This window comes from Miniopterus schreibersii (assembly GCF_964146895.1).
Source record: "Miniopterus schreibersii genome assembly, chromosome: 3".
Lineage (NCBI taxonomy): Eukaryota > Metazoa > Chordata > Mammalia > Chiroptera > Miniopteridae > Miniopterus > Miniopterus schreibersii.
The window spans coordinates 95,859,849-95,872,969 of NC_138103.1; the positions used below are offsets into that span (position 1 = coordinate 95,859,849).

General features: G+C 38.6%; 1 protein-coding gene across 2 annotated transcripts in view; it reads right to left on the minus strand.

The window, feature by feature from the left end:
• Positions 1 to 13,121, minus strand: part of RANBP3L (RAN binding protein 3 like) — a 179,585-nt gene that overhangs the window by 4,647 nt on the left and 161,817 nt on the right. For both annotated transcript variants that reach the window (XM_081132549.1, XM_081132550.1), the window contains 8 exons: positions 12,818 to 12,889; positions 12,383 to 12,510; positions 9,595 to 9,698; positions 7,667 to 7,751; positions 4,845 to 4,947; positions 4,357 to 4,487; positions 2,683 to 2,803; positions 777 to 919 (listed from right to left, as the gene is read on the minus strand). In XM_081132549.1, the coding sequence (XP_080988675.1) occupies positions 777 to 919; positions 2,683 to 2,803; positions 4,357 to 4,487; positions 4,845 to 4,947; positions 7,667 to 7,751; positions 9,595 to 9,698; positions 12,383 to 12,510; positions 12,818 to 12,889 (887 nt within the window). The remainder of the gene's footprint in view (positions 1 to 776; positions 920 to 2,682; positions 2,804 to 4,356; positions 4,488 to 4,844; positions 4,948 to 7,666; positions 7,752 to 9,594; positions 9,699 to 12,382; positions 12,511 to 12,817; positions 12,890 to 13,121) is intronic.

A 13,121-nucleotide genomic window follows, 5' to 3' on the forward strand; every position in this document is an offset into this window, starting at 1 on the left:
CATCACTTACACCTAACAGTGCACTTACTGGTAATTAATAATAACTTTGGCTTTTCATCAATGGAGACGTGCCACTCTCCCCCCCCCCCCCCCATTACTCTGTGGAAGCCAGTTCGGTTGTATTGTTGCTTCTGCCGGAGTCACTTGGGTATTCAGTTTTCTTCAGTCTTCCCGGTCTCAGCCCACAGGGGAGACCCAGCCTTTGTTCTGACCTGATTCCTTCCAGCTCTGTCTCTTGTGCCTGGATATCTTCTATTTAAGGTCAAGCATTCCTGTTGCAGGAAACAGCTGAAGCTGTGCTCCCATCCTGTTACCTTGGTGACTGACTCATGTTCAGAATTGGAATTTGCTGTTGGACTGATTATCTTGCTAGCCCTGTGTTTTTCCATTCCTTTCCAGTGATCTCAAAGCCTTCTCAATTTCAGCCGTCAGTCTATGGATTCTGCAATCTTGACAATAGTCCCTTTTTTAACTTAGTAAGATTGTTGACATAATTTCAATAGTAAAGGAAAATGTAGAGGTTCAATGGCATATATCAATAAAAATGTCTTGGAACAGGTACCAACGGATTATTACAGATTTTGGTGTTAATTTCTAAATTTCATGTAAAATGTAGGTCTTATATTAGACCGTAAACAACCAAAATGAATGGCTCATTCTTTTCCAATAATACAGGTTATCATAATAAAATGGGGGGGAAAACCTCACAAATTAGTAATTACAGAGATCTTTAAATCTAGTAGGGTGGGTAATTCTCTATCACTGAAATTTCTTACCTGAATTAAAAACACTCTGATGCTGTAGTCTTCTAAATCAGTAGCTGTTATTCGTAAATTTTGGTGGTTGGCCCTTTGAATCTCCATTTGAGCCCAGAGTTTGCTATTGAGAATCAGCCTCAGGCTGCCTTGATTGCGCATAACTGAAATACGAAGGCGAATATATCAGTCTACAGAACAGTTGCTTTCTTAGCCTTCCAGGGAAATTTCCCATTGTTGAAAGCAAAGTAAAATATCTTGTCCTTATTTTTCAGATTGTATTTTCACTATTAAGTTTGACTAGATTATAACTTGGTTTTCAAATTAAGCTTTATTGTGTTAAAGGATTTTTCTGTTTTTGGTTAAAATGCTGGAATTATATTTTTTATTATACCATTAAAAATGATTAAAATTGTAGAACTCTTTTGAGGATCCAGTGTTCTGATGAATTTATTCAAAAATTGTTTTAAACAGAGAAAACTGAAATAAAAACTTTAAGCTTTCGGAAATGGAGTTAAATAAATAATAGTACAGCTATTCAAGGTATTATGAACCCATTAAGAATACTGAAGAAAAAGAATTATTGATGTAGAAAGGTGATCATGGTATACTATGTAAAAAGAGGAAATCCAGTTGTAATATAAACACCATGAAACACATTTTTCAATATATGTATGCATTTATGTACATAGAGAACAGTCTAGAAGAATATATTGTTAACAGAGGCTATCACAGGAAGATAGGCCTATGAGTGATTTTATTTTATTTTTGTCGATCTATATTTTCTGTCTTCTATAATGAACATGTATGTCCTGTATAATAAAAAATAAAAGTTGTTTTGTGGCTTTTTTGGCAGGCGGTGGAAGGAGTGAAATTAAACCAGAGCAGAAAAGCAACCAGCACCTGCCTTGGGAATAATACTTGGTTGGGTTCCTTAGAAACTTGTTTGCCAATTACAGAACTGAAGACACTGCTTCTATTCTCTTAGTCTGAATTCTACTCCTTTCCCATTTCTTGAGCTTGATACCTGAAACTCAGCAAACATGCATGCACTTAGATCCAACTTCTACCTGTGGTCTCCTCCACAGCTCTGACGGCCTAATATTGACCCGTCAACCAAACCTTTCCACCCCACCCAGGTCTCTCTTGGGCTCCCTTTTAGTTTGGGCCTCTGAACAAGGGCCAATGTGTCTTTTGGATGCCCAAAACCTCCAGAGTCTGTCAGTTTGACTGAGTCCAGGTTCCAACCATCACTCCGTCTACAGGATTCAATAACCACACACCTTTATTTCCTTGGAAACTGATCCTTCTTCCCAACCTGCACACTGTGTTTGGAATGGCAAGAGTAAATTATAGGGCAAATATTCTCTTTCAGAAAAAGTGTTTTCACTTTTTAAATAATGTGTATCTTGTTCTTTTAAGTAATAATGGATTACTATTTAGGTATGTGGTGGGCTCTATCATGGGTACTTGACATGCATTATCTCACTGAATTCTCACAATCACTCAATAAGTTATGGAATATTATTAAAGTTTTATTTGTTGATTTTTAGAGAGAGAAAGGAAAAGGGGAGGGGGGGGATTTGTTGCTCCACTTATTTATGCATTCATTGGTTGCTTCTTGTATGTGCCCTGACCAGGGATCAAACCCACAACCAGGGCCATTATCCTCATTTTAAAATGATACAACTAAGGCAGAGGGGGGTTAAGTAACTTGCCCAAGGTCACCACTTAGTCGATGAGGGAGCCAGAACTGGAATCCCTGTCCTCTGACACCAGGAAGCTCCTATAGCACATTGGAAACAATGTTGTTTTCAACAGTGTGATTTACTGACACATTTCGTGACACATCTCCAGAAAATGACATGCACCTATGTTGGCAATTTTACCCCAAGACAGCGTCCTGCTTTACAAAAGGATTCCTTACCTAGTCTTGACTGGAAGGCTCCACAGTCGCCGCTGGCTGTGTCATTCAGCCTCAGAGCTCCTCGGCCCCTTTCAGTCCAGGACTGTGTTGTTTTGTTGAATACAAAAAGCTTGCAGTTGATCTGAAGGACCGTATTTTAAAATGTCAAATATATGGAAAGTTTTTTCAAATTCTTTTCTATACTTTTACTTGTTTGATGTTTTACCAGAATAAACTTTGTTAATAAACTTTGTTAATAAACTTTGTACATCAGCTTTTAAATATTATTTAACTTATAAAAACATACAAGTTTTAAATATTCAAACATCAAAAAGCAAGATGTACAACATGAGAAGTCCCTCCCCGGCCCTGGCTTCCCATCTATACTTTCTACCCCCTGCAATGGGTAACCACTGTCGCTAATACTGTGTTTATTTTTCCAGATACATATATATGTTCCCTTTCTTCTGTAAATGGTAGAATATACATATATATGTTCCCTTTACATATATATGTTCCCTTTCTTCTGTAAATGGTAGAATATCATACTACTTTCTGTATCTTTCTTTTTCACTTAACAATACAGGGTGTGGCAAAAGTAGGTTTACAGTTGTGAGTACACAAAACAGAGTTTATTCTTGCATTATTACTTTTTAATTATTGTATTATTTTCCATATGAATAACTGTAAACCTACTTCTGCCCCACCCTATATATCTCTCTATATATACACCAACTTTTAAATTAAACTTAATGTTATTTGGGCTATGTGATTTATTTGAAAGTAATCATGGAACTATCTGTGTGCTTAAAATATTTTAAAGAATTTAGCATGAGAACTAAGATGTGATACCAGAGTACTCTATTATAATTTAAAATACCAGTGATTCTCACATATTGCTGTGTGCATGAATCACCTAGATGGCTTGTTAAAAACACAGCATGACTGGGTCTCACCCTAGCGATTACTTCTATAAGTCTAGGGCTAGTCCGATCTGAGGTTATGCTCTGAGACACCCTTGTTTAGTAAATGTACTAGTAGATTGTGGGGGAAGAGAAGAGGAAAGGTGAGAGTCTGGAGGAAGAGCAGACGTAGAAAGACAAAGGGAAATTCGTGCCTTGTTGAAAATAATTACATTGTAGTAATTACACCTCATGTGCCTGGACTGATACCTAGAAGGCTCAGCATTCAAATCCTGTGTGTGAGACTGCTGTGTACTACATCTGTGTTAGGTTTTATGAAATTCAGAAGTTCCTTAAAAACTTTCAAAAGGAAAACAAAATTATTGTACCCTCTTGAACTATAATCAATTCATCTTACCAGCACTTTAAAACCTTCAGTGTAAGCTGAATTTTTAAATCATATGATAGTAGCACTGATTATATAAGCAGGTTGGAAAGTATAAAACATAGGTCGAAGTTCCATTAAGCAAGGGTCCTGAGCTGTCTTCTTCCTAAGGGACTAATGTGAATGGCTATAAACCCAACAACCCATTTTCCTACAAATCACACATACAAATGTAAGAATACAACAAAATGCTGGTTTAATTTTTGGAAGTGCCCAACATTTTTATTTAAGCAGCTCAGTTTTCTTGAAAACTATATTTCTGCCTTTGCAAAAAGATGTCCCTGCTGATGGTAACTTTGTTCTACGTATGTAAGTGCTACCAGAAAGAGCGATACATGATACACAGACCTTCAACACATTGTACTCTGCTTCCTCCCCTGTTATCACATCAATTTTCTTCAGCAAGCATTTTGGTGATGATTTAGAAGAGAGAGCAGCAGCTGATTCAATTAGGGATACATTTTTAATGGAGTCTGTTCCTAAGAGGAAATAGGGGGGAAATACATGAAAGGCCCCATTTTCTCTACTTTGGATATCCTTTGTTGCAGTATAAAACATGTCTCCTCCACTTTTTTATAACAAAAATGAGTGTTTCAAAAAAACCCCAACATTCTGGAGTTTAGGTAACTCTCTTTAATGATTCCCCATATCATAAAGTCAAAAATTTCAAAAAGCTTCTATATTATGTAACCATATTTACATGCTTTATTCTTTACCAACAAATGTTAAAACACGGGACTATTGTTTTCGTATTTTATAGATATTAAACAAATAACATGGGAAATCAGGAAATAAACTAGTTGAACCAAATGTTTTACAAATGAAAGAATTCTTACTTGCGTTTGGAGAGTTGATAGGATATTTTAGAGTGGATTTGAATGTTTTCTCCTTGGCATAGGAATCATTCTCGAGTTGAGGCTGGGTGAGTTTTTGCATACCCTATGCGGGGGGGAAAAAAGACGCATTACTAATTTCACCCTCATATATTTGCAGTAAGCCAAAAAATACCTTTGTTCTTCTGTTTTAACACAAGGGCAAACAAACCCAGCTGCTGTGTTTTGGTTTGGGCTCCCTAATGCTGGGCAGGAAATTCCTCCCTGTCCTTAGAGGACCTTGGTGCTGAACCTCAGGAACCAAAACCCAGTGACCACCAGCCTACTTGAGTGCATCTAGTTCCCGAGACAATGCGAGGCAGTTTAGAGGCCCCGGCGGAGGTAACAGCAGCTCCATGCTACACCAGACTAACCTGATCCCTGCAAGGAGCTGCAACTATTATTACCTGTTTCAAGGTACTTCAGTATTCCCAGCAATTCAGTTTTTATTCACTGCACACACATACACATATGCGTGTGTGTGTGTGTGTGTGTGTGTGTACAGCCTTGGCTACGTGGCTCAGTTGGTTAGAGCATTGTCCTGTGCACCATAAGTTTACGGGTTCAATTACCAGTCAGGACACATACCTAGGTTACAGGTTCGAACCTGGGTCTCTCCCTTCCTCTCTCTCTAAAATTAATACACATATCCTCGGGGGATCATTTTTTAAAATGCTAATAATAATAATAATAAAATTATCCAGAGAACCCACTAGCTGTCTCAGAGATCATAGAAACAATCTTAATTTTCCTCCAAGACAGCTTTGCCAACAATCACTTTTAAGCTGCATACGTGGGTCTTTGCACGTGTGTTGTAACCAAGGCCTGTGTGAAAAAGACTGAGTGGTTGCCTTGTCACTTATGATACTGAGCCCCCTGCAGGACATGGAAAACTGGAATGATACTTAGGTGTCTATCATTTCCCTTATAAACTCAAGATTCTTTCACATTATTTAACTGGACATCAAGATATTCTGTTAAAATTGGTAGAGATGGGTATAATTATTTTCATTAGAAACTAAAAATAGAAACTAGGGCGCAGAAAGCTTAATGACTAACTCTAAGAGCACATGGTCAGCTAACCAGTCAGGAGGATACCCTGGCCCCCAAGTCACAGGGCCAAGGGATTACAGGATTAACTAGAGAACAAAAAGAAGTTATCTCCATTGCTCCTGTCTGTAGGGTGCTATCAACTTAAAGAGACAGAAAGTGCAGGTTATTTTGTAAAACAAAAGTGAAGTGCCATAGGAAAGTGCACAAGTGCCTTCTCAAAGTAAATTTATGATCCCGATTAGTTCCTCTGTACTGGTCTCCGTTTCTCTCTACTAAACTATAAGCACCTCTAGAGCCTGGGGTCTCCTTTAGCTTTGCACAACCACTTGCTTGTATGTTTTCAAGCCTGGCTATACATTAGAATCGCCTGACACCTGGCCTCGCCCACAGAGATTCTGATCTAATTGGTTTGGGGAGATGCCCAGGCATAAGAAATACTTTAAAGGCTCACCAGATGTCTAATATGCAGGCAAAGTTGACACTAACGCCAATGCTTTATATGCCATAACAACACAATACATTTGTTACATTGAGTTGAATGTTAAGATTGACCCTATAAGGTTTAGAAAGTATTTTATTTTTGTCAGTGACATCTTACAAATGTGGTGCCACATTTAGGAATAAATGTTATGGAGTAAATGTGCCTGAATATGTTGCCTGACCTTCACTCTGGAATTTGGTCCATTCTGGTTCAGATGCAAAGGGTGGGTCAACAGCTCTGGGGCTGCAGGGGTGGACTTCATTTTGGGAGTGACAGAAGGGTGCCTCTAAACTCAAAAACTATGCTACTACTCTTAGAATCGGGGTTTAGCCTGAGGCAGGTGTGGAATAAACTAAATCTTAAAAGTGACTGATTTGTAGGAGCCCTAAGAATCCTGGAATAAACTGGCCTCGTGAGGTGGTCCTTCTGTTGATCTGAGCCCTGTCATGGGTTTTTAAATCTCTACAGCCTCCTTGGGGTCTTCGCATGACTAATAGACCATAAGGCAAGCTAGCCACCTGGGCCTATCTTAGCCAAAACTCCGGTCTGGGTAAAAGCTGGAAAGAGTAGGAAGATGTGATGGGCCAGGTTCAAGCACAGGCACATTCGCTCCATAGCTTTCACTTTGCTGCGTGATCCCCGCATAGATAGAGCTGTTTTAGAGACATGCCCTAAGGCGGGCAGAGCAGCAACGGCCTCATGCAAGAGGATGGCAGGAATAATAGTTCAGGGGTCTCCCCCTGGCAAGTAGATTCCCCCAGGCAAGTGATTTTCCTCTTAAGCTAGACCCAAAAAGGTTATAGTAACACTTGCCAATGTAAGAGCTTGAAGGGGAAGGCTGTGGCTAATGAGGAAAAATTGGCAAATGATTTTAAATGCATCTTATTATAAAAAATGCTATTGGAAAACTATATTAAAATATCATTATCAGTGGAGCTTATCTAACTATTGCAGATAATTCTGGGATTTCCTTGGGTACTTTTGGTTTGACACAAGTCAAGAACTATTTAGTATTTCTCATCAGTAATGTTATAATTATACAATTCTCTTCCTCTGTGGGTTCCTGTCTATTATTCTAACAACTAAAACTAGCTTCCCAGGAGAAGCTTTCCAGTTAAAGAAAGAAAACCTGCCTTTGAACCCAGGAGTTAGAGAGTATGCTCCAATTTAACATTGTTTTAATTAATTTGACTTCAGACATTTGAAGTGACAGCTCTCTACATAAGAAAAGAAACATTTGCAAAACTCTTACCAACACTCTTTCTATCATGTTTTCTCCAAAAACGAAATCAGAACTGCAGCTTCTCAAAGAATACTTATCTTCATTTGGTTGACATCTAAGGAAAAGAAATAGGCATTTGCAATTTTATTTATTTTGTGTGTGTCTGTTTAATAGTTTCTTTTTGTTGTAACTATTGCTTTTCCCCCCCTTCATCAATGATTTATTTATTTTTTTACATTTTAAAATTTTGTCAATTACAGTTTACATTTAATATTATTTTGTGTTAGTTTCAGGTGTACAGCATAGTGGTTAGAAATCATGTACTTTACCAAGTATTCCTCCTGATATTTCCAGTACCCACATGACACTATACATAGTTATTAAAATATAATTGACTCTATTCCCTACGCTGGACTTTACGTCCCATGACTAGTTTGTAACTACCAAGCTGTACTTCTCAGTCCCTTCTCCTTTTCACCCAGTGTCCCAACACCCCTCTCCTCTGGCAGCCGTCAGTCTGTTCTCTGTATCTATGAGTCTGTTTCTGTTTTGTTTGTCATTTATTTTATTCTTTAGATTCCACATATAAATAAAATCATATGGCATTTGTCTTTCTCTGACTGACTTATTTCATTTAGCGTATACCCTTTAGGTCCATCCATGATGCTGCAAATGGCAAGGTTTCATTCTTTTTATGGCCTAGTAATATTCCATGGTATATATGTACCACAGCTTTTTTATCCACTCATCTATTAATGGGCACTTGGGTTGCTTCCATAATTTGGCTATTGTAAATAACTATATACCTGAAGAAACCCAAAACACTAATTCAAAAAAATATATGTGCTCCTATACTCGTTGCAACATTATTTACAATAGCATTTGCTATTTTAAATTTATGGATAAAGCCATTTTAAACCTCAGCAAATGAAATTATCAGATGATTTAATAGATTTATGCAAAGTAAATAGATTTATATAAAACATCTACTGCTAACTTTTGATTATCTGAAATTCATGAGAAATGAAAAAAAAATTGAGATACATACTTTCAGGGAAATTTTCAAAATCGTTGCCAGCTGTTACAACACAGGCTGAGACCTGTCCAAATAAGTCCTGTGTAATCGCCATAATCTGACCAACCAGGGGGGCTGCCCAGCCCTTATCTTCCAGCTCTTCCAGCACAGACTCTCCGGTCTCTGTTCTCCACTCTCCTCTTCCCCAAATTGCCAATGCTTTTAGTGACCGGAGGCCTCCCAAGCAAAAGCAAAGCCAATGTGTTTTGTCAGTTATACTTGGGTGTGCATTGCTTTAATCTGCTGTTTTACTCCCAGAAACTTTTTTTTTTAACATTAAGTGTTTTGCATGATGAGAGACTCAGACATGCAGCCCTCCATGTGCAGGGAGCTGTGCTCCAGGGTCCCCGTAACGCCCCCGCGTGCGCAGTAGGGAAGCGCTGCGGTCCCTGCACAGGCCTAAGCGTGCGGCTCCAGGTGTGTCCACGGGAGTTTTAATCTCTCGGATCAAACGTGCCTTCATCACTGGTGATACCAGTAAATATTAACTTCCATTTTGCATAGTTACACTTTTTTCTTTAGTGTCTATCCAACCTATGTCAATAAATACGGCCAAAAATAATTAAAAAGAGGGGAAAAAAGAATGCCAGAGAAAGAGAAGAAAAGGCTAATCTAGTAGCCAGGTAATTAATGATTACCTAAGTAGAAATTTAGGTATACCTATTCGAAATGTTCCCCCCCAGGCCAATGAGATGATGGAGACAACCAATGTTAATGATATTGAAATATTAGAGACACCTTGACAAGCATTTTAAACTGTGTTCTTTATAAAATCTCCTTTCAGACAGAAATATGGGCAACTTACCTCTATAATGTCAGAAAATTATTTTCTGTAAATGGTTCTAATGATAAAAGAAAGCAAGAACGAAGGGACAGCACTCACTGTACTGACGTAGCACCCAAAAGAATCTGGTGAGTAGATAGCTGGGCTGAAATGCTGGCACTTGGTAAATTTTCACTTAGCAAGTAGGAGTTCCTCTCAGAAATCTGAAAGAAAAGAAATCCATCAACAAGTTCATTTAAATTGCTTCCTAGGGGGGCATCAGGCAAGGAAACAATAGTTATAGTTAAATGTATTGAAAATTTACTGTGTTCAAGTACTGTCCTAAGTATTATACGTATATTATTTCATTTTCTCTTCACAACAACTCTACATACTTTGTACACCTATTATTATCCACATTTTACAGATGAGGGAACAAACCTAACGAGTTTAAATAACTTGGCCAGGCCTGGGCAACCAGGAATGGGGCCGACGTTCGAGCCTGTCTCTGTCTGACACTTCATCATAATATTTCAGGAATCTCACTCCTTTGTTTCTTTTACCTTTTTAACCCAATGGAGTTCATTCTCAGTTCTAGATTAGTAAATCTATCTTTCACATCTACTTAATCACTGGAAGCACCCTAAGAGCTTCACCGTCACCACAATTCAATCAATGTGAGAGGAAACTCCATCTCTTCCCCTAGAAACTTTGGACTGGTAACTTAATCGATTAGTTACTCTGATGTGTATATACGTATGCACATTACCTGCATTAATGTGTAAATGGAGGCATGAGCACTTCTAGAGCTGGAAGGAGCCCTAGAATGATCTCATCTAGTGTCTCCAATGTTTGGTGGATACCTCCTTCTCTACCGGAGGTTTGCAAAGATGTAGGGAGTTCATGCCTTTAAAGGTAGATGGGCTCTATTTCCACTTTAATCTTATATCGCTCAATAGAAATAATTTTGAATATTTCCCCATTGTAACAGAATTTGAGAGCTGAGAAATATGTATCAAGAGAGTATGTGTCATTGGTTAGCAAAGATCAAAATACACACCCATGACTCAGTCACTATGAGGACTTATCGCTTAGCCAAGATCATAGTTTTTACTCTTATGTTGCTTAAAATAGTTTTTATTAGGCATATATGGTTTAAATTATACACAATAAGTGACAACTGATTAATGACAGGGTGTATAAAAATTTCTCTGATTTTGATATACGAGTTAATAAGGAACATCAAAATAATGGTTCTATAAAATTCACCTAGAGGTAATTTTCACTAGATCTATAAATTACATCTATTTTGTCAGAATTCTTACACAGCATTTAGCTTTTCTTTAGATCTTCAGAGATCATCATTAAATAGAAAATTCAATAATGGGCATATCCAATTAGACTTTTCACTAATTAAGAATAAATTCTATTTATAACCTTAATAAGTTATTCAAGAAGAAATGCTTACAAACAATAGCCTGACATTTTCTCTTATACTTAATCACTTAGGAAGAAAATGCAAGAAATATATAAAATCTTATTATTTAAATAAGCAATGAAGATTTAAAACATCATGCCAAAGAAGAAAATCTACTTTTGATATTATAACATGTAACAAAAGTTTTAATCTATAATTTATGGTAATGCTGTTGCAAAATCAAATGCAACGTAACATTTTAAAAATGAGTCAACACATCATATTTTTCTCATAAACTTTTAAAAAATTAAACATCATGCATCACTTCTTAAATAGATAAAAGAATTTAATATGGTGATAATTCCTAGAAATCAAAAATTTTAATAATGATACTGATTTAAAATTTAAAACATTTTACTTAAAAATCACATTATAAACCATGCATAAATGGTAAAATGGGTGTTCAAAATTCACAATGGATCTCATGAAATCATATCTTACCAAAAAAAAGATTTAGAAATATAAAAGTGTTGGCAAAGGTTGACTACGTTCAGCTCCCTCACTTCACTAATAGAAAGAGAAGGTTGGGTGCTTTTTTCCAAGAAAGCAGACACAGATAGTAGCAGAGATAGGATTACTAACAATCTGATTTCTTTTCGTTGAATTGATGAAATCACCGGTATTTTGAACACTCCATGGGTTGCTGTCCTTATGTTCAGTAAGGAAAAACAAAACGAGGTGACCAGCCCTCAATAGTTTAGCTGGAAATAAATGCCTGATGGAATTAACTCTCAAATCCAACTCACTTATCTTGTGTCTCGTCTCTCTGAAGCATCAGGTTCTGGAGGACACGGCTAGAGCTATAGCAGCAGACTCTCCCACACCCGTATCTGCGTGGCCTGAGCAAAACGACTATCTCCTTTAAAAGGCCCACGACGCGTGACTCGGTCACCCACACAGTTAGAGGAGAGAACTGTCACCCGTCTCCAGAGCTTCCCCAGCCCTCCCCGCTAGGTAGCCCCCTGCTCCTGTTAGCCATGCAGATGGGTCTGCAGGGGATCCCCGGTGCGCCCTAAGCCAGCGAAGCCGCGCTAGGATGCCAAGCAGTTGGGGACGCAGAAACCCCTGCCCCGTTTCTGGCTTCTGACCCCCAGCGCTGCCCCCTCATTGCTCCGGCTCTCACGTGGGGTCGGGGCGCTGGAACAGGCCACAAGGGTTCCCGCCGCCCTGTGGCACGCAGCTTTGCAGCTCCGCAGAGCCCGCAAGGCTCGCGCCTGGGAATAACTCTCCAGCTTAAGAGGGCAGTGGGACAAGGTCACTGAGGGCTCTTTGCTGTCTAGTCCAGGTGTCCCTCCAGCTGGGCAGCTGGGCAGCTGGCTCTGCAACAGCAGGAAGCTCAGACAGCCCCTAATTCTGGCTGTGGGGCCCACAACAGCCTGCGAAGAGAAGGACGGGGGACTGAGGTCAGTCCTACCGGGGGGGCTTTCTTACCTCATTTTTTGGTTTTTCTTTGGTACTGCAGTGTTCCGACGCACTGTGTCTTATTTTTTCACACCTGTGACTTCCAGGTGGCTGCAGAATAGCAGGTCTTAGAACCCGTTCAGAATGTTTCACAGGACCTTCAGGAACAGAATTCAAGGGTCAATATATCTTTAGTGAAATACTTCTTTCTCCATATTTTTGACTAATTTAATGATTATGGTTAACTAATCAAAGTCAAAATAGCCTGTGAATTGCCTCCTACTTACCTCCAGCCAAGATTTTACCCAATAACTATTCATTTTGACCATGGGACTTGGCTTATCAAGTATATTCTTTCATGTTCTGTCACTCAATCCTACCTCCATACCCCCAGTACAGATGCAGATTAAAATACAGATGTTAAAACGCAATTTCTGAGGTTTTCGTAATAGAGAAACTACATACTTTGTTCTGCACTGTTCACATCAACATTCCTTTGCACAAGAGTTGGCGTCATAAAAACGTTGTTTTTCTTCACTGTAAGAAAAAAAATATTCAGAAAAATTTAAATCTGTGAGTGGGTCAGTTTCTGAGTTAGGTTTTTACAGTCCTGCGCTGAACTCACCAGTAGATGTCACTGCTCGCATTAATAGAGGAGCAAGCCGCGTACAAGATCGCGCTGACTCTGCTAAAAGTGCGCTCTGGCAAGATGAGTTTTGATACATAGTTCTGTGCACTCTCATAAATGTAAGTGAAAATTAGGTCACTA